Genomic DNA, 24,376 nt, shown 5'->3' on the forward strand with positions numbered 1-24,376 from the left:
TGAAAATCATCAAAAAATAATTGTTCACTTTTTGATGCCACTTATTTTCAGACCAGAATTATGAAAAATCCATTTTTTAAACTAAAAACATTAATTTTTAAAAATAAAAATCCCTCCTAATCCCTTTAGACCTCTGCAAATGAAATGCAAATCGAAAAACCCAACGCTTCAGTGAACGCATGCAGTTGTGTGCCGGCCTGTCAATAACTACATGAAACAATGTTCTCGTTAACTTAATATTTAACTAATGCGAAGTTGGATTCCAGATGACATTTCAATGTCACAAAGCCAGAGAGCGTTACCGGAGGAAAGCGCACGTCAATAAAGCCATTAATGCTACACGATAAATGCCACTCAACACCTGTGTAGAATTAACCTACTTCCTGTATTTTTTGTCTTTGCACAATAAATAAGATTTCTGGAATTTTCAGTGGAGAAATCAAAGAAAACATTTTCAAAAACAGTTATCTGTTTCAACTATTGGAATGGAACGAATTAGATGAAGAACACGAATAGTTAAAATATATTCTGGGATTTCATCGACCCCCACACACGTTGTTCGGGATTAAGTATGGAAATCTGATACTTTTTTAAAAGCACCATAGTGACAGTTGATCAGAGAATAACCACAAAACCTGAATATGATACTTGAAATGAATAATCGTGAAATAACGGGCATGGAAATAGGGATGGTCATGAAATGGAAACAAGTAGGTATGAGGCAACAGTCACTTTTTTGTTAAAATTCAGTTTATGGCGCTTACCCATGAATCTGTTCGAAAAGAAATGATGGGCACGTGTAACTCCACGAACTGCTTCTCGCTGATTGGTAGATATATTACCACGAATAGTTAACGGCGTTTATTTCATTTGCTTTCCAATGTGTTTAATTCGTTATGACTTATCTATTTTCTTTTACATAAGATGTTTTTTTATTAATCCAACTAAGTAAAAAAGGTTAGGTTAGTTTGTACGACTTCTGGAGGGATTCAAGCGAAAAAAGTACAATCGTTATACTAAATTATACTTGAATACTACGGTATATTAAAGATTAACCCGATTAATAAGCAAAAAAATAATAATAAAAATAAACACACTGCACCTAAAGTTCTCGAAACAGCATTCACTCAAACAGAAAATCGCGGTGATTAGCAGCCAATGATTGGATCAATGGGAGTAGTTACACATGCCCATCACTCCTTGTGGCACTGATCCACGGGGTAGTACCAAAAACTGAACCCTACCCGTTTTTTCTGTAGGCTATGGAAGTTAGCAACGATTTGAAACATACTCAATAGTGCAGCAGTGGTTTCAGAACAGCTCAGCATGCAATACTGGTATCTATGGGAGATTAATATTAGCATTGGAAATTTCGGACTACGAAATGTATCTCCTGTCGCAGTATAAACAGCTGTAACTTGGATAACTTGAAATTCACAATGTGTTGCTGTGTGGTGTAACTTTGTTCATTGGGCCCTACCTCTTAAAGGAGGTTCGAGTTCGTGTAGCAGGGGGGTTTCTTAAGCACGACAGTTTTTGTGCAGAATGCGATACCACTTCATATTTCTTCCCCAGTGAGTGACTGTTTCTTTGAGAAACAAAATTTCTCCCAACGATCATATAATTTCTCGTTATTCCACATTGTTTAGCCACACCATGTTGCCTCCTCAAGGTCGCATACCTACAAAAGATGTATAAAGTACTAAGTACCGTGTAGATTAGAGGTATTTTTTGCTTTTTATTTTCACAGCCTGTCAAGTTGATAGGTATTATTAGATCCCCCCCCACACAACAACCACCGCCGACCTGGCTAGCCGGGTGGGTAAAGTGCCTGCCTGGCAACCCAACGGTCGCGGGTTCGAATCCCGCCTCGGGCTTGGATCAAAGTACTGCAAAAAAAAAAAAACCTTTGGAGGTGCATTATGGCCACAGAAGCCGATGCGCCAACAACTACCAAAAAAAAAAAAAACAACCACCACCATATGGATAATTGAATATATGCAATTTGTAGACATACGTTGGCACCTTATGGTCAGTCATAATTGCCTTGGCACTAAAGCAAGCGTCCTTTTTCTTTACACATACGCAGGCTGATGTACCAGAACACTGTCATCTAATATATGTGCTTTCCCTCCCGTCGTCAGCAAATGAAATACGACGAAAATTCTGTGGTGTCTACCAGAAATATATACATAACAGCCGTTATTTGTATTATTAGTAATAGTAGTACTAGCAAATGATGCAAGCTTATACAGCAGAAGGAAAAAAAAAAAAAGAAACTACCCACATGGGGCTCATATCTGGTGAGTAGGGGCTTGGCACACCCAGGGTCCTGAGCTTGGATAGAGTGAGAGTGTGTTTAGTATCAAACGGCTCAAGGCGTTTCCCTCATCTCCGCGTAGTATACAATTGTGGGTGCGGAACAGAACACTGTCAATGCCAGAGGTTTAAAAGTCTGGATTTTGTATATGTGTAGTGTCGTGTACCATTGTTCCTCTGGTCATTTAGCCGCTGGGCCCCTAATGGGTTCCAATGTTGTCCACACTCTGCCCTGTGGTGGCAGACGAGGTACACCAATATTATAGTTATTTACTCTGGCAGGTCCTGCCACCTAATTTCCTGAGATTTCAGTGGCTAGGACCTAAAAAAAAAAAAAAAAAAAACCGCTTTAGAAGAGTTACTGATTATGCAACTGATGTTGTTATTAAGTTTTTGGGTGTAGGGTTCAGGCAATTTAGAGATGGTTCAGACGCTGGTTATAAGTTAGAGAAGGGAGACTGAAGGCTGGGGGGAAAACACAGAGATAAGGGTTACATAAAGAAGATGACCCCAAAATCAGTGGAGCAAGCCCATGCCCGACCAGAGGGAAAAGAGGGATGGTAAGGGGGCTGGTGACCAGGGGTAACCTCCCCCTGCCTGTGTGGTGGAGAAAAAGAACCACGCAAGGGAGCGTGGCAAAGAAAGCTTAATGGCAGCAGCTGAGCTGTGCTTTGGAGAGTCATAGCTGGGATGAAGGTCCCGTCCCATCTTGTCTTCTTTTTCAGAGTCTGGCAAGGCTGTCACACTTGGGACTGTACGTAATGTGTCCGTTTACACGTAGGCAGTGTGTTATCGGGTGACCCTTAATAGGACAGGTTTTTTTTTTTTTTTTAAGTCAGACTGGAATCGGACGGATATGTGGATAAACGAGTAGCAAATCCAGTAGACTGTCACGGGATATGGCTTGACACGAAACGTCACCAACTTCAGTACTTTTCATAGAAAGCGGATGCATTCAGAAACCATTGCTTCATGCACGTTATTCACACCACAATTCGTCTGGACTACATTGCGTTTCCATTGCTCGCTCTACAGGCCGCCACAACTGCAATTGGATTCGCCTTATTCCCATCTTACGACGTTATTGGTGTATGTAACCGGATAACAATCCAGTTACATACACCAATTGCTGTTGGAAATGGGATGTTGCCATCTAATGTTGAGAGATTTATGTTCCTGCAATGTTTCCCAGTTCTGAACACATGCCAGAACGAAATCTGCAGTCACGGCCGTATAGTATCTATAGCTGCCTGAAAGGTCTATAGTACAACATAGGAAGATGTACACCCATAATATCACATGAAGTATTTTATTTTCCAATTGTCTCATACTAATGCTAAACATTTATTCAAATAGTGATCAATAATATTGAAAATTGAGACTTCATAAGTAATGATCTTTCCCCTCCCCCAAAAAAAACATGCACTGCACTTAAACATCATTTTCATCTGAGAAATATTCCTTTTTCACAATTATTGGCGAAAAATAGTCTGTGTGGGCGAAACAAGGTAAATATGCGGTTGGTGTTGTATGGTTTGAAAGAATTTCCATGATGGTTCAAGGAACAGATGTGTCAATGGGCAATGTCTTAATGGAAGCATTTTTCGCATTCCTCTTGGTTTTTCTAGATTTCTTCAGGTTATTTGGTAAAAAGAGATGTATAATTCTTTGTGATAGTGTAATCTCTCAAAAAAAAAAATCTAAATGGAAACCCAAACATGTCTGGCCATAGGGTTTGAGGTAGATAACATGCGTGTTGAACTTTTTGGGGGAGAGTCATGAAGCGTGCATCTTGCAAATTTCACTTTTATGTCATCTTTTCTAATCGGTTTCATAAACAACAAAAATCTATTTTAGTTTTAGTATATACGATTAAAATTTATATACAGGATATACTGCTACCAAAAAAAAAAAGACCATCTAATTTTGAAGCTCTTCATCTACGACTGAAATTACGATATATAAGAAGTAGGATACTCACTGAGGTCGAATAGGTATATAATTGTAGAGAGGGGGGTCTCTACCGCAGTGGAAGGTAATATAAAGTATAACGTAAATCTGATCAGGTTTTTTATTACGTTCCAATGCGGTACAAATTCAAATTATTATATTAGGGCCACCCGTAATCTTTTACGTATATCTATATATGTATGATGACTGTAAATTGCGTGTGTTCTCTGTCGATTAGCCTGTTTTGCTGGATGAAAGAAAACCTTAGTTTCTGGGGAAAAACCTTGCTATCCCACTGCGGTACAGATATTCTTTACAATTTTATGCCTACACCACCTCACTAAGTACCTTCTTATCAACCCCAAGAACTCACATCTGGTGAGTATGGACTTGGCACATCCAGGGTCCTGAGCTGGATATGAACATTGTTCTCTTTCTTGGTGATTCCCTTCTACTTCTCTCTCTCTCAGGGTAACTGAGGAATTTTTTTTGGCTGGTGCAGCATAAGCTCAAGCTTCCTTGCACCATATAGCGAATAATAATAATCTTTGCATTCTGCCTCCGTCCGGTCAGCCATGAAATATACGTATGCCATACCACTTAAATTAAAAATGTTAACCCTGATCTTCAATACGGAATTCCCACGTGTCGCTTATATTTCATGTCAGAAACGGAGGCTGTACTTTTGGCCGTTGTTTCCTTTGATTTCGGCGGCTGGCTCCCGATGAAGGCGCTGAAATCACAGGGCACACGGCATTAAGTATTTCTAATTATTATTATCATCATCTTTCTCTTTTGTTCTCCACAATTACAATTTCACTTATGTGTTCCACAGGGTCTTTTCTGTTGTAGTGTACTTGCCAATCAATGTACTCTTGGATCACTCGGCTACCAGCAAGACCGCACTCTACCGTGTGTGTCCAGAAAACCTGGGTTTCATATGAAAATCTAGCAGTTAAATTAGGACAGAGATCTTGTGTTCTGAAAACTTACCCAGATGGACGTTGAGTAAGCCTGCAACATCGAAGACCGCGCTGTGATTATACTTTCGGCTCCTTTCTATGTGGTTGGACTCCAAAGCACAGCATTAACTATGGTTCTTTTACAAAACTTATTAAGTGAATTGTGTGTAACTAGAGAGAATAGTCAGGACGCAAGAGGGTAAACAAACAAAACAAGGTTTATTAAAATACTAAATTGTACAGTAGATTATTAGACAAAATATATCATGATTTGTGTAACACTTGTATAACACAGATTAGATACAACTAGATAGCAGGTTAAAACATTACTGCTGTTGGTATAACTGGAAAATAGTGTTCTTCATGTCGGCTTTTTGCTTATTGCTCTCACAAGTATCCAGAGTGATTGTTGTTTGTCATAACATACAAGTGTTCTAATGCTGGAACAGGAAAATATATTAACTTAATAGTATAATTAGTATTTTGACAACTAGGTTGATAAGTCACATTATCTGTTAAAACTGAGTATTAAGAAATTGATACAATTGTCTGATAGTCTGAGGAAAGATGTTTTGTAAATGCATTAAAACAAGTGTAGAGGGTAGGTTCGCTTTGGGGCAATGGTTTGTTATTAAGCAACAAGGCTTGACTTACCCGAATAATTCTGCACCGCCTCGGGGGAGGGGCGAAGTTCTGGACCAGACGTTCATTGTGGCTCTTTGCTCATCTTTTACTAGTGATTTCTTTTCTTTCTTCGCTCACACACTCTCAAAAATCGGCCAAAATCTCTCACTGCTCACTCCTTTCTGTCAAGTCTCACCCAAAGTATCTCTCTCTCTGCTATCCCCCCTTTTAAAATATATATACTTCTGCGTTCCCCCTGACCGCTTCTGGTTTCACGGGTCAATAATGTGGGGAAAAGAATTACACCGGGGCCTGTTGCCTATTGCGACTAGACACTACAAGAAAATGATATGTTCTCTTAATGTGCTTATAGAGTTCTGATTACGCAAAACGTGATGTCTTGTTCTGCTAATTCTTCTACTTATGACAACAGTCACCTTTTGCCCTCACCGTTCTTGGGATATTCGTGTTCGACGCTTGCCAGTTACACAGGAGAAGACGTGACATCATCAATCGACTAGATGCCCGCGGTAGTGTAATATTTCAGCGGCCGCATCCCCCTGGGGCATTCGAAAACGAAAGTAAAATGCACAAGCTCCGAAAGTGACGCTATTTCTTTTAGTTGTACAGGCCGTGGAAAAAGTATTGGGCACTATGAGGAATGAATGCTTCTTGAAAGCAAGCGAAAGGGATAGAAATGAAAATATTTTTCATATAGGTTAGAACTTTAGCACTATCTACCTACCTTTATACTCTCAAGCTATATATCCGTTATTGTCGTTGGGTTCTTTCTGCTTAAATTATGTCCCAGGTCCATAAACCGTTAATTAGTTAATTAATTTATTCTTAATTAGTTAATTAATTATATTATTAACTTTGTTATATATATATATATATATATATAACATAAAGTTAGGTAGAGAAAGTCAAAGCGCTAGCAGAACTACTTGTAATTACGGAGAACAAAGAAGGAACCGAAGGTAAAAAGAAGTAATAAGAATTACTTAATACTGTATATTCTATTGCTTCAGCACCTAGGATAAAAAGGCGCTGAAAAAAAAAAAATATATTTATTATTATTATTTTTTCGTCAATGCAATTAAAGCCTGCTTCATTGAATCATTTAGCCATTATAATACTCATGCTGAGATTTTTAAATATTTCTTAACTCCAAAGAATTAACATAGAAATAAAATTGGCTGAGTTTTGGAAATTCAATATCGAAATCTGTCTTCAGGTCTAGGTTATTGGGCTCGTTGCGGGGGGGGAGACACAAATTCAAATTATTATATTACGGCCATCCGTAATCTCTTACATATACCCATATATGTATTATGACTGTAAATTGCGTATGTTCTCTGGTCGATTTGCCTGTTTTGCTGGACAGAAAAACCTCAGTTTCTGGGGAAAAACCTTGCTATCTACGCCTGAGACCGACTAACTCAGCCACGGAGTGAAAAAAAGGCTACTAAAGTTCCTCACGTCATCGACGGGATTCGAACTGGGGCCTTTTCCACTCGATGTGGGGAGGACGATGACGATACCACTGTGCTACCGTGCAGACGGGGGGGGGGGGGACTGTGAGCGGTGTCAGTGGTCACCCACAAAATCGCGAATATGTATCTTTATTGAAACAAGCTCTGCCAAGGCCAGATGTGTGTGTGTGTGAGTTCTGTACGGTACCAAAAATTGTGTTGGTGTTGTTCATCTAGCCACTTAGTTACTGTGGGGCCTGATAACGGTGGAAAGGGTCTTCTAGCACAGTGGTCTCAAACTGGCGGCCTGCAGGCCGCATCCGGTCCCCCGAAGCAATTTTACACGGCCCGCAAATACATTTCAATTATGTATTTGTTGTAAATACGGTGCTTATATTCACTCTCATTTTGTTAAAAAAAAATTCCGGCCCGTCAGCTGCTTTCAGATTGTGCATTCGGCCCACATGCAATTTGAGTTGGAGACCACTGTTCTAGCATTCGTTCACTGGCAGGAGGACTAGGACAGTTGGAGGGACACCTGTCAGGGACCACGACTCGAGCAGGAAAAGAGTGGGCCCACGGAGGAAAAGGAAAGAGTGGATATGATATTATAATATCCTCGAGGGCGATCAGAAGAGCCAGTCCACTAGTTGGGTAGCATCCCTTAAGGAGGGCGAGGGTACAGTATATATTTTCCGTACAATGTCCTGAAGACAAAGATGAAGCCAAGCGGCAAAGTTTGTCCAGCCTACAGTCGTCAAACACTCCCAAGTGTGATGGAAACCTAGGGGTGAAGGTATAAACATTGTTGACGAAAGGATGAGAAGCCACCCCACGAATTCAACATACCCCAAAGAGAGAGAGAGAGATTAGTAGCAAGTGTGGGAGAAGCTACTTAAGAGATCCTGACACTGTATTTAAGAGCGCAGTAGGAAGAGATTTGAATGTAATGAAGGCCTTTTTGGTGGTCTCAAGAGAAGGAAAAGGCTGCATAAATGAATGGTCAGCACTTATCAAAGCAGTCAACGCATTCAGTCATCAGGTGCATCCAAGTTTCTCTTCAGCCACAAACACAGCAGTCATCTTCAGAAATCCCCAAGTCCATTAGCCTGGTTATATAATAGTGCCAAGGCCATTAAGCATGGCAATGTTGAGGAAAAGTCGCAAGATAGCGTTGAATTTAAGTGTCTGCAATTATGGCCAGGCACGATAGGAGGGAGTATATGATGAGAACCTCTTCATTTAATTTAGTCATGGGGAGACTGTGCGAGGTTCGTGGGTAGAATTTTTCTCTGCTTCTTTACAGTAGAGTGCTTCTACAGGGATGGGATACACTTAAATAGAAAGGGTGCAAGTATATTTGCTCTTACTATCGAGGCAGCGTTGTGGGTTGGAGAATTGCTAGTTGGAGAAACACACTGACTAATAGTTAAACAATAGCCGCATGTAGAGGTGAAAGCGATTATTGCACAGATTCTGGAATGTGCAGCAGACTGGAAGCAAGGTGCTGGGGATTTCAAGGCCTGCTGTCCGTCACAAAACAGATAAATACATGGATTGTGTTAGGGTGAATAAGAACAGGTACACCAATGCTAGGAGCATAGTAAATAAATTTTAAGTGCTGGTCAAGCCATCAAATGCAGACGTTGATATCAGAGATGTGGTGTCCCTCATATATAAGGGATGCACAATTTGAATGTGGGAGTACGATGGATACAGAAAGGACAGAGGAGGCGGCAGAAGGGATTATGCTCTTAGTTAAGAAGCACATAAAATCTAAATCAGTGCATCCAGTTGACATGGGTGTCCGGTGCAATGTTGAGTGAGTAAGATGTTGACAAAAGCACCAGAAAGCAAAAGTGACAGTAGAAGTGTGTTATAGGCCTAATGACTCTGAGTACAATAGATTGTACAGAGAAATAGTAGGTCAGTCAATAAATCAGAATGTCTTATAATGGGCTGGAATTTATCTTTCCAAATAAAGATAAAGCTGACCAGCTAGCATCCTACTTTTCTTCTAACTCTCGTGTTAATGATATTCGTAAACCAAATCGTACCATTCCCAGAAAACTCCATTCGATACCTTCTGTGGTCTTCAATCAAATGGATATCAGAAGAAATTTTGAACAAGTCTTTATGCCAAGAAAGCTTCGGTTCTTGGTGGTATTTGTCCACTTGTCAATCTCCGCTCCAGAGTTTACTCTTGTTTACAAAAGTTGAAGTCTAATGCGAACAAATATTTACTTCTAACTTCTCAACCTTCAACTTATCTTTTTTTTTCCCCTCGCCTTTTTCCCATTATTATGTGAGGTCAGCATTTTTATTGTTTTGGCATGCAATTTTTACGGCCGGATGCCCTTCCTGACACTAACCCTCACCCTTTATTCAGGCTGGGAATATGCGGTGGTCATTCCCTGACCTGCCGCATCCTCCGTATTTGGTGGGTACGGGCTCGAACCCCGGTCTAATCAAGAAGCGTGTGCTATGCACTACTGCTCCTGCCCACCTGGCTACGGAGGCGCCTTCTCAACCTTCAACCTATGCACGGTACTAAATACTACAGGTTCTAATACCTCTGGAGCTTTGAATCGTCAAAAAAAAAAACAAAAAACTAGAAGGTACTATTGGAGGGTATGGATAGGTGAAGTGGGAAGGTTTTTTTTTTTTGCCGTTATATTTTCTTTATTAGATTAACAGATATTTATTTAAAGTATACCCAGTAAAATAAAATAAAATAAAATATTTCCAGAAGCTTTCGGAAATATTTTATTTTATTTTATTTTACTGGGTATACTTTAAATAAATATCTGTTAAACTATGGACCCCAGTACTCCAGGCCCATTTGTCACTATTTTCTTTATTGTTTGATGTTATATTAAGCTTTCTTTTTTCCATCACTTGCCACTATTAATACTAATAAATGTGATAAGGTTACTGCATATAATAGTTTTTTGTTTGGTGCACATTTTCGTATATTTCAATCACGTATTGCATGCTTGTTTTGTTTGTTTTTAGTGCATGTTATCCAGTTGATAGAATCGCCGTCATTCCCACATCTCGTGGAAGAGACCTGAGTTTGAATCTCATTGATGTTGTGAGAAATTATGGGCCTTTTTCTCAACGTGGCTGATCGTCGTAATAATATTATTACGGTGGCATAGCTGGTTTCAAGCGAGCGTTATTTTCAATTTTTTTTTGTTTTTCTCCAGAAAAACAGCAAATTGATACAGAATTCACGCAATGTCTATATTAAGTGCAATAGCATCATTAAACTTGCTCGTAGTTTGAGGCTTTAGCCCTAAACGCATCTTAGGTACACGCAATTAACAGGCATGTTATACAGTGCAATATGTCCAAGTTGCTGATGCGCCTTAAACCTTTATGAACCAACCAACTTAGTACATGGTAACCAATTTATAATAGTTAAGATATTCAATTCATTTCAATGCACTGATTTTGCCGCTAGGTGGTATTACTCTACACTTTGGCATACAACAGCGTTTTACTTCTAAGCCTAACTTCTTATTATTTACGCTGGTAATTGAAGTGAAAAACGTTTTATTAATAGTATCTGTAGATTCGAAAAATGGCTACAGATCCTGATGTAGTATCTTCCATGATTTATAATTATTTAAGAGTCAAGCATGTGGATATAGCAGAAGCATTCCGTAAAAAAACACGTGCGGTAAGTTTTATGTCGGTATTTTATATTAGAATTCAGTAATTCCATGTGTTATGTCCACGTGCTCACATTTTGCATGTATGAGCTCCCATTATTAGTAAACTTTTGATCCATTATTTAGGCTCCATGGTAACCCTAGTAAACCACAGACTTACAAAGATCAAAATATAGAAGTATACATGAATAAGTGACGAATGTACTATGAGATAATTGGAAATGCACACGTAGTACTATGCAAGTTTTTTGGTATAATTATGATAAGGAGCAAATAATTTTCATCATTGACAAAAGTGTTTTCCTTTTTTTAAAACTTCATTTTTGTGTCATTTCTATACAAATGAAATGTAAGATCGTAAGTAATAGAAGCACTAATTTTAATAAGGTCTTCGGAGAAATACATTTCGTGAGAGCAAGCATCCAGTGTTTCTGCTGACTTTGGTTAAAAGATTTCTGTGGTTGAGGTTGCCCTTCAGAGTTGGCTCCTGGAATCTGGTTGCTATTTGCAAATAAAAAAAAAAAAAAAAAAAAAAGCCGTCATTCGTATAGTTAAAAATACTATGAATATGAGATCTTGTTGATAAAATTTTGTAAATAAGGCTCATGTAATTGTTTCAGCAGGGGCTCACACGTACTTCAGTAACTGCATGTGGTATATTGCATTTAAATATGTAGTTATTACCATCCTTTACTTTTTGCAGATGATCAGGTGGTGATAGCACAAGACTTAGAAGATGCAAAGTATGCATGTCGTCAATTGTTTGAGGAATATAAACAATAGGGTCTAAAAATCAATTTTAGCAAGACTAAAATGTTGTCTTCAGGGCCAGGACATGTTCTAAATATTGCAGGTTTTAAAATCAAACAAGTCGATAAATTCAAATATTTGGGATCAATCTTACAAAGTGATGGATCATCCCAAGCAGAGATCAATAAGAGAATTACAGACGGCAGAAAGGCTGTCAGCATGTTAAACTCTGTTCTGTGGAGCAAAAATATCCTAAATAAAACAAAGAAGCTTATATTTCAAACGATTGTACAAAGTCTTCTATTGTATGGAGCGGAAAACAAATTGCTCTCTACAGAAATGGATTTTTGGAGACGCTCAGCAGGAACTTCTAGAAGAGACAGAAAACGGAATGAAGACATAAGGGAAAAAATGGAAGTGAAAAAGACTATTATTGACACCATCAAAGAAAAGCGTCTAACATGGTATGGACATGTAAAACGGATGCAAGAAAACAGATACCCAAAGGCTATCCTGGAATGGATACCTCCTGGAAGAAGGAGAAGAGGAAGACCTAGGAGGACATGGATGGATGGAGTACGGGAGTGCATGACAGCCTGAGGCTTAACCGACCAAGACACCTTGAACCGCACTTTATGGCGGGAAAAAATTCCTAACAAGAAATAACTTGTAGGCTGAGGAAACCCATTGTAAATGGAAACACTCCTCTTGAAGAAGTTACCATCCTAGCCTGTGGCTGTCCATGGGTGAATCCTGTAGGATTAATAAACTGATAGTAATGATAATAAAAAATGTGTGGAGTGGGCTGCTTGCAACCAACAAGATAATTCCAAATTCATTCGACTAAAATTGTAAGTGTTAATTTATCATTGACAGCTTGATGGAATTTGACTGTAATTGCTGTTATAGCAGTCCTTGTCACTCTCATATACCAATGTTTGTGTTAGCTTTTAGTCCCTAACTAGTAGTGTTTTGTTTATAATGGAGGCACATGTCATTTTCACTGGCACAGCTACATGTTCATAATTGACCATCCAGGATCCCTTTTAGACTATTTAAAAGGATTAATGTGGTTTGCATGAAAACCTTTGCATATTTGGAAGAATTAAAATTAATATTGAATCAGAAATGCCACTGATTCAAATGCTAATCTGTTCCAACCTAAGTTGGTACCTCCGAGAATGGTACAGGGTACAAATAGCATAATATTAATATACTTTCCCCTGTGTATAGAGTGCCAGTGTTTTTTTTTTTTTTTTTTTTTTCTTCCAGTATGACAAAGATAAATTTAAGATATGTATCTATATTTTTATGAACAAATATTAATGCTAACTTAATTTTTTTATCAGTAGAATTTAAAAAATATAAAGGTGCTTTTTTAAATTTTGTTAATTTTATTAGCAATGGAACTGATGCTGTTCTTTTTTAAAGTTTGAATGTGCATTATATTTTACATAACACTTTTCAGTAGCAACCCCAGAGCAACGTATGAACTCTGTGGTACTACACTGACAGTGGTAGAGAATGAAAGGGACCTGGGGGTGGTTGTGCAGGCAGATATGAAGTTTTCTGAGCAGTGCAGATGGGCTGCAAGAGTAGCTCATGGTGTATTGTCGATGATATATAGGAATTTTTCTAGCAGGGATAAGGAGGTGATTATTCCCTTGTATAAGGCAATGGCCAGACCACACCTAGAGTACTGTATATAGGTCTGGAGGCCTCATTTCAAGAAGGATGTAGAGATGCTGGAACGAGTACAGAGAAGGGCAGCAAGATTAGTGAATCGAACAAAGGGGTGCTCTTACGAAGAAAGGCTTAAGTTTTGCAAATTACAGCGTCTGGAGACTAGGCACTGGCGAGGTGATCTGATAGAGGTGTATAAAGCTTTGAATGGTGTGAGCATGCTCAATGCTGATGGGATTCTTCCTCTTGCTCAGAATAATCACCTGAGAGGGCATAAATTCAAATTGAGAAAAGACAGATGTAGGATAGACATGAGGAAATTTGCCTTTAGCCAGCGGGTGGTTGGTTGGTGGAATAGACTTCCATCCCTTGTCATGGAAGTTGATAGCCTAAATAAGTTTAAGGCTCAGCTGGACAGGTATTTCGAACGAACAGAGGGGTGAAGTGGAAGTGGTTATTTTTTATTTATTTATTTATTATTTTATTTATTTATTTATTTTTTTTTTTTTTGCTGATGCTGTATAAGCTTGCTTTCTTGCATCAAATGCCTCTACTAATGCTAATATCTGGAGTTAATTTCAGAATTTTTCAGAAACAGACTTTTCAGAATGAAATGTTGCTGGAGAACCTGATATTGTCATCCATTTTAAAACACTGCATTCTGTCTCAAGGGCAAAGTGAAAGGTGTGATCATGGGAGTGTTGTCACTCATATTATTGTGTATTCATATAAAATTACTGTTTTATTAATAAAATAAAACAATTATTTTGTAACAAAATAGTTTTTATTATAAAATTAATACAGAAAAAAATGTTTATTGTTCCAGTTCTTTCATAGAATGTATAGATCCAAATATAAATCTGCTAATTAATACCATTGAACTGTTTTGTATGATGGAGTACTATATAAAAGAGGTGTGAACTGGTTAAGACTTAGGGTAAAACATTATCAAGTCTTATCAAACATTGTGAAAAGAGCTTGTGGCTACATTTTGGAAGGACACTTGCAATGTTTATTGCAATCTTCTGTTATAATCATGTTAATGATAATTGTAGAAGAATAAGAGAAATTTACATCAATATGATACGTAGAACACTTCCATATGATACCCTTCAGAAATTAAAATGAATAAAAGATTAACACAAAATTATTACAGTAAAAAATTCTGTCTGGGTGGTGGTATATGCTGAGAATAAGTAACAACAGTCTTCTCCTTTGGTGAAGCGTTACTTATTCAAAGTAGTGCAATATTATGGCAACTCGTGAATGTATTTACAATATGAGATATAACTTAAAGGATGCCGCCTATGCATATTTTTGCTAATTCAGAGTTTAGCTGCATACTAATATGATGCGTTTGCACTAACTTGTACGTTACAGAAAAAATTCAATTGAACAATTCAAAAATTAATTAGTTAAACGTAAATTTTGAAAAATGAACTTCCTTATTCTCTTAATTTCTCTAATTCTTCTACAAATATTGATATCAACTTAGAACGTATTGCTCTACTATCAAGTTAATAACAATTGAAATATAACTTATTGTAATCTCTATCATAACTATGTTTATAATAAAATTTGAAATTAAACTGAATATAGTGTGGATTTTTTGTGCCGCTCTGTATAACTAGGGGTGGCTCATTGGTAGGCACTGCGGAACTGCAGCACCCCCAGCTTTTTAAATCTAAATATACAGTAAACAGAGTTTTGTATGAAATTTTGTGAAGAATGATGCAACACAACGAATATTTTTATTAACAGGTCCCGCATATAGTATACTCATCCTCTATTTCCAATAATAAAAATCAAAAAAGAATTGCTTTATTTAATACAAGTATTAAACAGAGCTTGAGCCATCCAGGCCCAACCATAGCCTAAGGCTTCTGGTTCTTGGGAAAACAACTATTTCCAATAATCATTTCAATAATAAACGAATAAAAACACAAAATTGTTTTCAACTTTGAAGTTTAACCATAGGCAGCACTGTGTGCCAGACAGTTCCACATTACTATCTGTGTCTACATGTCTTATAATCAAGGCAATTTAATGTAACTTTAAAAAGCAGCACCCCCATACATCAGTCATGAGCTACTGCCGTGTATAACATATCTCCATGAAGAGGCACTAAGATTATTTGATAAATGAAGTTTATTTTTAAATTATTATTTGTACTGAATAGCTGCTAAACCATCCCTGTTTTTAAACAGAAAATATCTTATATTAAAACCTGAAATGATAACGTATTAAATATAATGCAATTTTGTAAAGGTGTTTTTTTTTTTTTTTTTTTATTTAAAAATTGGTCCCATTTCATTTTTTTCACTAGGTTTTTTAAATTCTTTCACTTTTTCACCACTACTTTACTTCCAGTTTCTACTTTTCTTTAAACCTCTTAGTTCAGGCACTCTGTGTACTTTTCATTTCCATCTTTATAGACACTAAGTTTGAGAACGAGAGTAGCCTGTGCGGACGTAGCTTTTTGCCGCTCCTGGAACAGAGAAGTTTTTTTCTGATTTATTTTCTGTTTTATTAGCTTAAATTGGCATATTAACTTATTTTCTAGAGTAGCTTCATATTCCTATTTACGATACTTAGTTTAAAGTAACTTAGAGATTTTGTAGGTATTACTTAGTATCGGTAAGGGTATCAAATCCACATGTTTACCGTTCGTCAATTGCCGCCATTGTTACGCGATACAAAATATCTCGAACTAGATAGCATAAGCTTAATATAGTATAGTATAGTACATAATATTGTCAATTAATCAGTAAAATCTATTAATCTTGTTGAACTTCATTGTCAATTAAATTGTACTTTTAACTATACATGTAACGACTTAGGTTACGTAACATAAATAATTAGAAAAATAAATAATTAATACTTAACTTGATACAGAAGTTATATAAAGGGATTTCGTAGATAACACTCGACACTGAAACATAAATATAGCGTTATAACTGTGTTGGGATAAAAGTTTATGGTTTTAATTTTGTACTGAAATTGAAATTTTATTGAAATTAAATCGAAATCATGACTCAAACCAGAGCAGCAAAGCAAAAGACTCAAGCTAATGGGAGTGCTGTGGCTCAGGGGAGAACTGAGGGGGGCAGTTGCCCTTTGAATCACAGCCTTTTAAAATGCACTACTTGCTTGATGTTTGTGGAGCGGTCGGGTACGGGACATGATACTGCCATGGGGGATATCTTTGTGTGTGCGCGATGCAAGGCGTGTAAGGAAATCAGGCGAAAACTCAGCGTTGTTATGGGACTATATGAGAGCTTGAAGGACAGGGTGGATGCCCTTGAAGGATTAAAAGTGAGGGGCCCATCAAACTCTCAGCTGCCCACACCAATGTCAGAGCTTGCACCTGGTCATCACGCAACACAGCGGCAGCCGCCAAGGCAGAATGCGCTGATCCCAAAGGAACTAGTAGTTGTTGGTGACTCTATTGTCAGGGAAACGGGAAACATGCTTTGTAAAAAGGATAGGTGGAACAGGACCAGGGTATGTCTGCCAGGAGCAAAGGTTGATGACGTTGTAGAGCGGATATCATCTTTTAAGGGCACAAAAGGTGATATAGTTGTACACGTTGGCACTAATGATATTAAGAGTAGGAGACCGGCGGAATTACTTAACAAGTACAGGTCACTGTTGAAAAAAAGCTGTGAATTAGGGCTGAATTTGAAAGTGTCTGCAATTCTGCCCAGATACGATAGGAGAGAGTCTATGATGAGACCCTTGTCGATCAATTTGGCCATGGAAAGATTGTGCAAGGCTCAAGGGGTAGAATTTTTTTCAGCCTGGTCTGTACTTGTTAACAGGAGATGTTTGCTGTTGCTATCGAGGCAGTGTTAGGTGGGTCGGAAAACTGCTAGATTGGGGGGATACAAGGACTAATAGGTTAACAGTAGCCACTGGCAGAGGTGAAAGTGATTCTTGCACTGCTTCTATTGGAATGAGCAGCAGCCTGGAAAATAAGATGCAGGATATTTCAGAGACTGCTGGGAATCATTGGGGTACAAATAAACACATGGGTTGTGTTAGGGTAGCTAAGAAAAAGAACAGGTGCATGTATCCTTGCGTGTACACCAATGCTAGGAATTGAGTAAATAAATTTGATGAATTTGAGGTATTGCTCAAAACATCAAAGGCAGATATTATTGGGATTTCAGAGACGTGGTGTCACACAGATAAAGGAATGCAGAACTGGAATTTTGCGAGTACAATGTCTACAGAAAGGATAGACAGGATAGGAAGGGAGGAGGGGTTATGCTATTAGTTAAGAAATACATAAAATCCAAGGAAGTGAAGCCAGTTGACATCGCTGGACAGTGCAGTGTTGAGTCAGTTTGGTATGACAAAAGCATTGGGAGATCAAAATTGAGAGTAGGAGTGTGCTATAGGCCTAATGACTCTGATGAGTATAATAAGAAACTGTACAGGGAAATAGAGTGGGCCAGTAAATCAGAGAGTCAATGGGGGATTTAATTTCCCAGATATTGACTGGAATTTGGGGGCTGGTCACTCGCACACTAGCAAGGCTTTTGTGGATTTATTGGATGATTGTTTTCTACATAAGCATGTTCAGGAGGCAACTAGAGGGAGTAATAATCTTGATTTGATTATCAGTAGTGATTCTTCATGCATTAAGAATCTGCAAATAAATGAAACACTAGGTGGCAGTGATCACAGTGTGCTGAAGTGGGATTTACTCAAAGAGGTGAAGGAAAGGGTTAGGGGTAAAGGGAAGGGTTATTGCTTTCGTAAAGGCGACTACGATGGACTGAGACAGTATTTAAATTCTATACAGTGGGACCAACTGATGATGTTACCAACAGCAAATTCAAAATGGGAAGCATTCAAAGAACTTATCTTGGAAGCTACTAGGCTTTACATACCAACTAAGAAATACTGTTCAAGGTTTAGGCCTAAATGGATGTCAGATGAACTAATGAGACATATGGCAGAGAATAAAAATGCATGGGATACATAAATTAACACGTGACACAGAAGCCTATAATAGATACAACTTGATCTGTAACCAAGTTACAAAGGAGGTTAGGCAGGCGAAGGCAGATTACGAGATCTTTGTTAAGGGATGCAAAGAAAAACAGCAAAGAGTTCTTTACTTATGTAAACTCTAGAAGGAAGGGGATGAATCAGATTGGTCCACTTGATATCGATGGGTCAACTGTTGATGATCCTTCCCAGGTAGCTAACAAACTAAATGAATATTTTGCATCGACATTCACACTTGAGGAGTTATTCAGCGAGGGGAATGCCAGAGGTGTATTCAACTCTGGCAGTAAACTAGAGAATCTTGTAATAACTGAGAGTAAAGTGGAGGAGAAACTGTTGAAGATAAACACAAGAAAGGCACCTGGGGTGGATGGGATCCATCCAGTTGTATTAAAGGAGGCAGCAAAGGAAGTAAGCAAACCCTTAGCCATAATTATGAGAGCTTCATTGGACTGGAGATGTGCAAATGTGACCCCAATTCACAAAGGAGGATCAAAGGCTGAGACAAGTAATTACAGACCAGTGAGTTTAACTTCTGTTCCCGGAAAATTAATGGAAGCACTGGTTAAAGAAGCACTTCAGGATCATCTAGACAAGACTTCAGTTATAGCTCGGACACAGCATGGTTTTGTTAAGGGGAAGTCTTGCCTGACCAATTTGATTGGATACTATGATGCAGTCACAAAAGAACTGGATGCAGGAAATAACTTTTATATTATATACTTGGATCTTAGAAAGGCTTTTGATACTGTTGCACATGGAAGACTGCTGCACAAATTGGAGCAGTGTGGCATTTGAGGCAAATTGCTGCTGTGGATAAAGGGGTGGTTGAGGGGGAGAAGACAGAGTGGTAATGAGCAGTGTCCATTGATTACAATGGACACTGCTCATCGTGGACTAATGTTATTAGTGGAGTCCCTCAGGGTTCAGTATTGGGTCCATTATTGTTTTCTGTATTTATAAATGATATTGATGATGGTATATCAAGCTTAATGTCCAAGTTTGCAGACGATACGAAGGTTAGCAGGGTTGTCAAGGACACTACTGACACTATTCTGCTGCAACAGGATCTGGAAAGATTGAGCAGATGGGCTGAGAGGTGGCAAATGAAGTTTAACATTGACAAATGTAAAGTACTACATATGGGGAAACAGCAACCCCAGAGCAACGTATCAACTCTGTGGTACTACACTGACAGTGGTAGAGAATGAAAGGGACCTAGGGGTGGTTGTGCAGGCAGATATGAAGTTCTCTGAGCAGTGCAGACGGGCTGCAAGAGTAGCTCATGGTGTATTGTCAATGATAAATAGGAATTTTTCTAGCAGGGATAAGGAGGTGATTATTCCCTTGTATAAGGGAATGGAGGCCTCATTTCAAGAAGGATGTAGAGCTGCTGGAACGAGTACAGAGAAGGGCAACAAGATTAGTGAATGGAACAAAGGGGTGCTCTTACGAAGAATGGCTTAAGTTTTGCAAATTAGTGTCTGGAGACTAGGCACCAGCGAGGTGATCTGATAGAGGTGTATAAAGCCTTGATTGGTTTGAGCATGCTCAATGCTGATGGGATTCTTCCTCTTGCTGAATAATCACCTGAGAGGCCATAAATTCAAATTGAGGAAAGACAGATGTAGGATAGACGTGCGTAAATTTGCCTTTAGCGAGCGGGTGGTTGGTTGGTGGAACAGACTTCCATCCCTCGTTGTGGAAGTTGATAGCCTAAATAAGTTTAAGGCTCAGCTGGACAGGTATTTCGAATGAACAGAGGGGTGAAGTGGAAGTGGTTATTTTTTATTTATTTTTTTTTTTTTTGGCTGATGCTGCATAAGCTTGCATCAAATGCCTCTGTTAATGCTAATGCTATATTTATGATACAAACCACACATTGTTTATATCCTTTTGCTTCCTTTACTGCTGCTCTGCATGTTTTGGAGCATTAGACATATGTTCACTTTTATCTTTTTCCCCCTTTCATCCTTCTACTGCTTATTTTGCCTCTTTACAATATAATATTACTACTATATATATATAAATAAATGTGTGGTTTGTAAAATGGAAATGATACACAAAGTGCAACTAAGAGAAGTTTAAGGGATAGTAGAAACTGGAAGTGAAGTAGTGGTTAAAAATAATTTTAAAAACCTAGTACAAAAATGAATTGGGACTGAAGAAGCAAAGAACATACAAAAATAATTTTATACAAATAAATAAATAACACTGTATTCAGATATGGGAGGTTGAATCAAGGGATGGCAAATATGCAAAATCTGAATACAGTAAATGAAAAGATGATACATACCAGGAAATTCATCAGGTTCCTACTCCTGACCATGTATCAGGCACTGCATTTCCAAACTTGTCTATAGTACAAGAAAAAAAGGGGAGGGGGATATGCAGCCTTTATCATAATACTAACAGACAAGGTAGTCCCTACGCAGTGTAAAAATTAAGTTAATAATGTAAATTTTAATTATTTAAATGTTTTTTTTTGTATTAATTTATCTAAATGCATGTTGTTTCCATAAGCAGTCCATGTCTGGCTATTTAACCCCAGGGGCTCACATCTGGTGAGTATGGGCTTGGCACACCCAGGGTCCTGAGCTGGATATCATCATTCTTCTCTTTCTTGGCAATTCCCTTCTACTTTTTTCTCTCTCTCTCTCAGGGTAACTCGGAAATTTTTTTTTGCCTGGTGTAGCGTAAGCCTCGGCTTCCTTGCACCATATGGCTAATAATAATAAAATAGCTAATGGGAAGTGAAGTTAGGAAAGTACTTAGGATAGTAATAGACACTCCTGCCCTCGTATTGCACTATTCAGGACTCTTGAGCTATTAGTGCAATAAGAGGGCAGGAGTGTCTATTACTATCCTAAGTATTTTCCTAACTTCGCTTCCCATTAGCTATATAGCCAGACATGGACTGCTTATGGAAACAACATACATTTAGATAAATTAATACAAAATATATACTTACTAGCTCTATCTCTGCAGCCAGTTGCAAGATAGGCAAGTATTTTCGAACAAATATTTTTTCAAAAAATTACTTAAACAAATAACCCTTGAATATATATTTTATTTAGTTTTTTTTTATATTTGTCTATATAATCTGGTTAAGCCTACTTTTTGTCTGTGGTGTGGCTTTGCATTGGAATGCTTGTATCTGTCCTATTTTTAACTTTCACTTAAGGACCACCACTATTCAAATCCTCTGCATTGGCAGTTCGATCAGTGGATCAGATGGGGGACTGATCTTTCGACCGACTTGCCTTTGAGGTGATTTGTCTGGCAATTGAAATGCAGTGATTCCCTGACCATTATTGGCCTTGTGGTCCTCTATTGAGATGGTGCATAATGGTCAGTCTGTTTTTGTTTTATTTTATTGTAGTTGGTTTACATCTGTTGGTGATATTTTACACAATTTGGACTTGGTGCCCATCAGAGTAGGTGTCATTAAATTTCTAATTGGCATCCAAAATTTAATTGATTATTTATTATTATTTTTCGTTTAGATTTTCTAAATTATTTTGGAGAGGTTCTGCTGCAATAATTTGTCTTGTTACCTTCTTCTCTCTTCCCCCCCTGTTGGTTTGATTATTATGTTTAATTTTGACTATATTTGCTCTGTTTTGTCATGCTGCTGGCATGATTTTTAATTTTTATTCTAATTTCTTTTATATTTCGAGCATCATGTAAAGGAATATGCTTTTTGCTGCCTCTGATGTTTGCTTTATTTATTTATTTTATTTTTAATTAAAGATTCCGTTTTCAACTATTACAAACATTGTTCAAAAATATATATATATATATATAATTATACATATATTTGAATAGCATTTAAAATAGTTGAAAACGGAATCTTTCATAATAAAATAAAATAGTACAGCATACATCAGAGGCAGCAAAAAGCATATTCCTCTACATGATGCTTGAAATATAACCATATAAATAAGAATAAGAGTTAAAATAAAATAATGCCAGCAGTATGGTAAAACAAGAGCGAAAATAATCACAATTAAACCTAAATCAAACCGGGGGGGGGGGGAGAGAAGGGTAACAAGAGTAAAAATATTGCAGTAGAAACTCTAAAATAATTTAGAAAATCTAAATGAAAGAATAATAATTCATTGAATTTTGAAAGCCAATTAAATAGAAATTTAGCGGTTCCCCCTCTGATGGGTACCAGGTCCAAATTTATGTGAAATATCACCAACAGAGGTGTTAACCACTACAATAAAATAAAACAAAAATAAACCAAAAATAGACTGACCATTATGCCCCATCTCGACAGAGGGGACATAATGGTCAGTCTATTTTTGGTTTATTTTTGTTTTATATATATATATATATATATATATATATATATTATAGAAACCAAGAGGATGATACAGGAGAGCTTGTAGAACAACAATTATCAATTTATTCAATTTATTTTTTTCTGGAAGCAAAGATGCAGTATAAGGAAAGTAACAAATAGCATTAGCATTCGTAGAGGCATATGATGCAAGAAGCAAGCTTATATAGCATCAGCCAAAAAAAAAAAAAAAAAAAAAAAACTTCCCATTTCACCCATCCATTAACTTCAAATGTTTCTCTAGTTGAAGAGAGCTATGCTTATTTTGGATCCAGGAAAGTCAAATTCAGAAAGGACCGAAGAGTGAAAGGGACTATGTAAATGGCAAAAGAGTTTTTTAATAGTTCGTCTTATTGTTATCTTTAAGATAATTTTCTTTTTAAAAATATTTTTTCTTATATACTTATATTGTTTTTTAATTTTACTTAAGTGGCACATCTTCACTCCTAGATTGTTCAGATAATCATTATTTAGGATAATTTTGTCTCTAGATTTATTTTTTTATCCAGTTTGCACGAAAACAGTGTTTCATGTGTACTGTAACCAATAGTTCTGTTTCATTTTCAGCAAATTCTTCATGGGTTGCCAACTGTTGAAGATATGTATACACACTATATTAAGTAAGTTTTTAAAATTCCTACTAATAAAAGTTTAAATCTGCAATGATAAATGTTTAAAGTGAATAATTGTCTCCTTGCCTGCTTGTTAATGTACTGTTTTATTTTAATAATTACTTTATTTTAATTTTATTATATAATATTCACAATTCCAGGATTTCTCTGTATAGCCAGAGATGGATATGTTCCTGTTTGTATACCCAAATCCTGGTTGTTAAATGTTTTACACTGTATATGCTCATTAAAGAGTGGAGTAGTGCTTAACTGATAATAAATACAGTCAGTCCTCGTATAACACGCGTTTACACTACACGAATTCGATCATACACGATTTATAAATAGGGGAACGATATCTTATATAACACGAACCGAATTCGCCTTTGCACGATTCGCCTTTGTGTTTACAAGAAATGGCAGTCGAACGCAGAATCACCCCAACTGAACACAACACGATAGGAATGAAGAGAAGATTCTGAAAATGTATTTGTTTTATATCAGTGAAGGGGAAACACTCACCATAATAAGATAAAAACCCACACAATTTCAGCTATCGGTATTATCGCAAATGCAATTAGATTGAGTTTACTACCAGTTTATAACAGATTCCACTAGCAGAAACACAACTGGAAATTATTTTTATTGTTTTATGGCAGTAACCCTTAGAAATGTGAGGTGTTAATAGTGTATCTCTACCTTTATGGTGTTGTTTATTCAGTTGCTACACGTGCGCAGCTTTGTTTATGTGTATCAAGTGTGCCTTCTCATTTTGTAATTGTGCTTTATTCCCTAAAAATGAATAAAATACTTAAAAGGTGTGAAAAGGAAGTGTCCTGGTGAAGACACTACAGATTCGGAGAGAAAAAGAAAAGCAATATCGATAAACAGAGGCGGACTGGGTCAAAAATTCTTACCCGGGAAAATTTATAGTGGCCTCATACTATGGTTTATGGCC

General features: G+C 37.4%; 1 protein-coding gene across 2 annotated transcripts in view; it reads left to right on the forward strand.

Annotated features, from left to right (window-relative positions):
- LOC150079805 (uncharacterized) overlaps positions 1-24,376 on the forward strand; it is a 61,694-nt gene that overhangs the window by 1,821 nt on the left and 35,497 nt on the right. Inside the window, exons 1-2 of one of the 2 annotated variants that reach the window (XM_090383753.1) lie at positions 10,883-11,015; positions 23,375-23,427. In XM_090383753.1, the coding sequence (XP_090239879.1) occupies positions 10,917-11,015; positions 23,375-23,427 (152 nt within the window). In that variant the 5' untranslated portion in view covers positions 10,883-10,916. Of the gene's footprint in view, positions 1-10,882; positions 11,016-23,374; positions 23,428-24,376 lie in introns of those variants that run through there. The other variant, XM_090383754.1, reaches the window with a different exon arrangement.

The sequence above is a fragment of the Mastigoproctus giganteus genome, chromosome 10 (genome assembly GCF_048544385.1).
Source record: "Mastigoproctus giganteus isolate SK-2022 chromosome 10, ASM4854438v1, whole genome shotgun sequence".
Lineage (NCBI taxonomy): Eukaryota > Metazoa > Arthropoda > Arachnida > Uropygi > Thelyphonidae > Mastigoproctus > Mastigoproctus giganteus.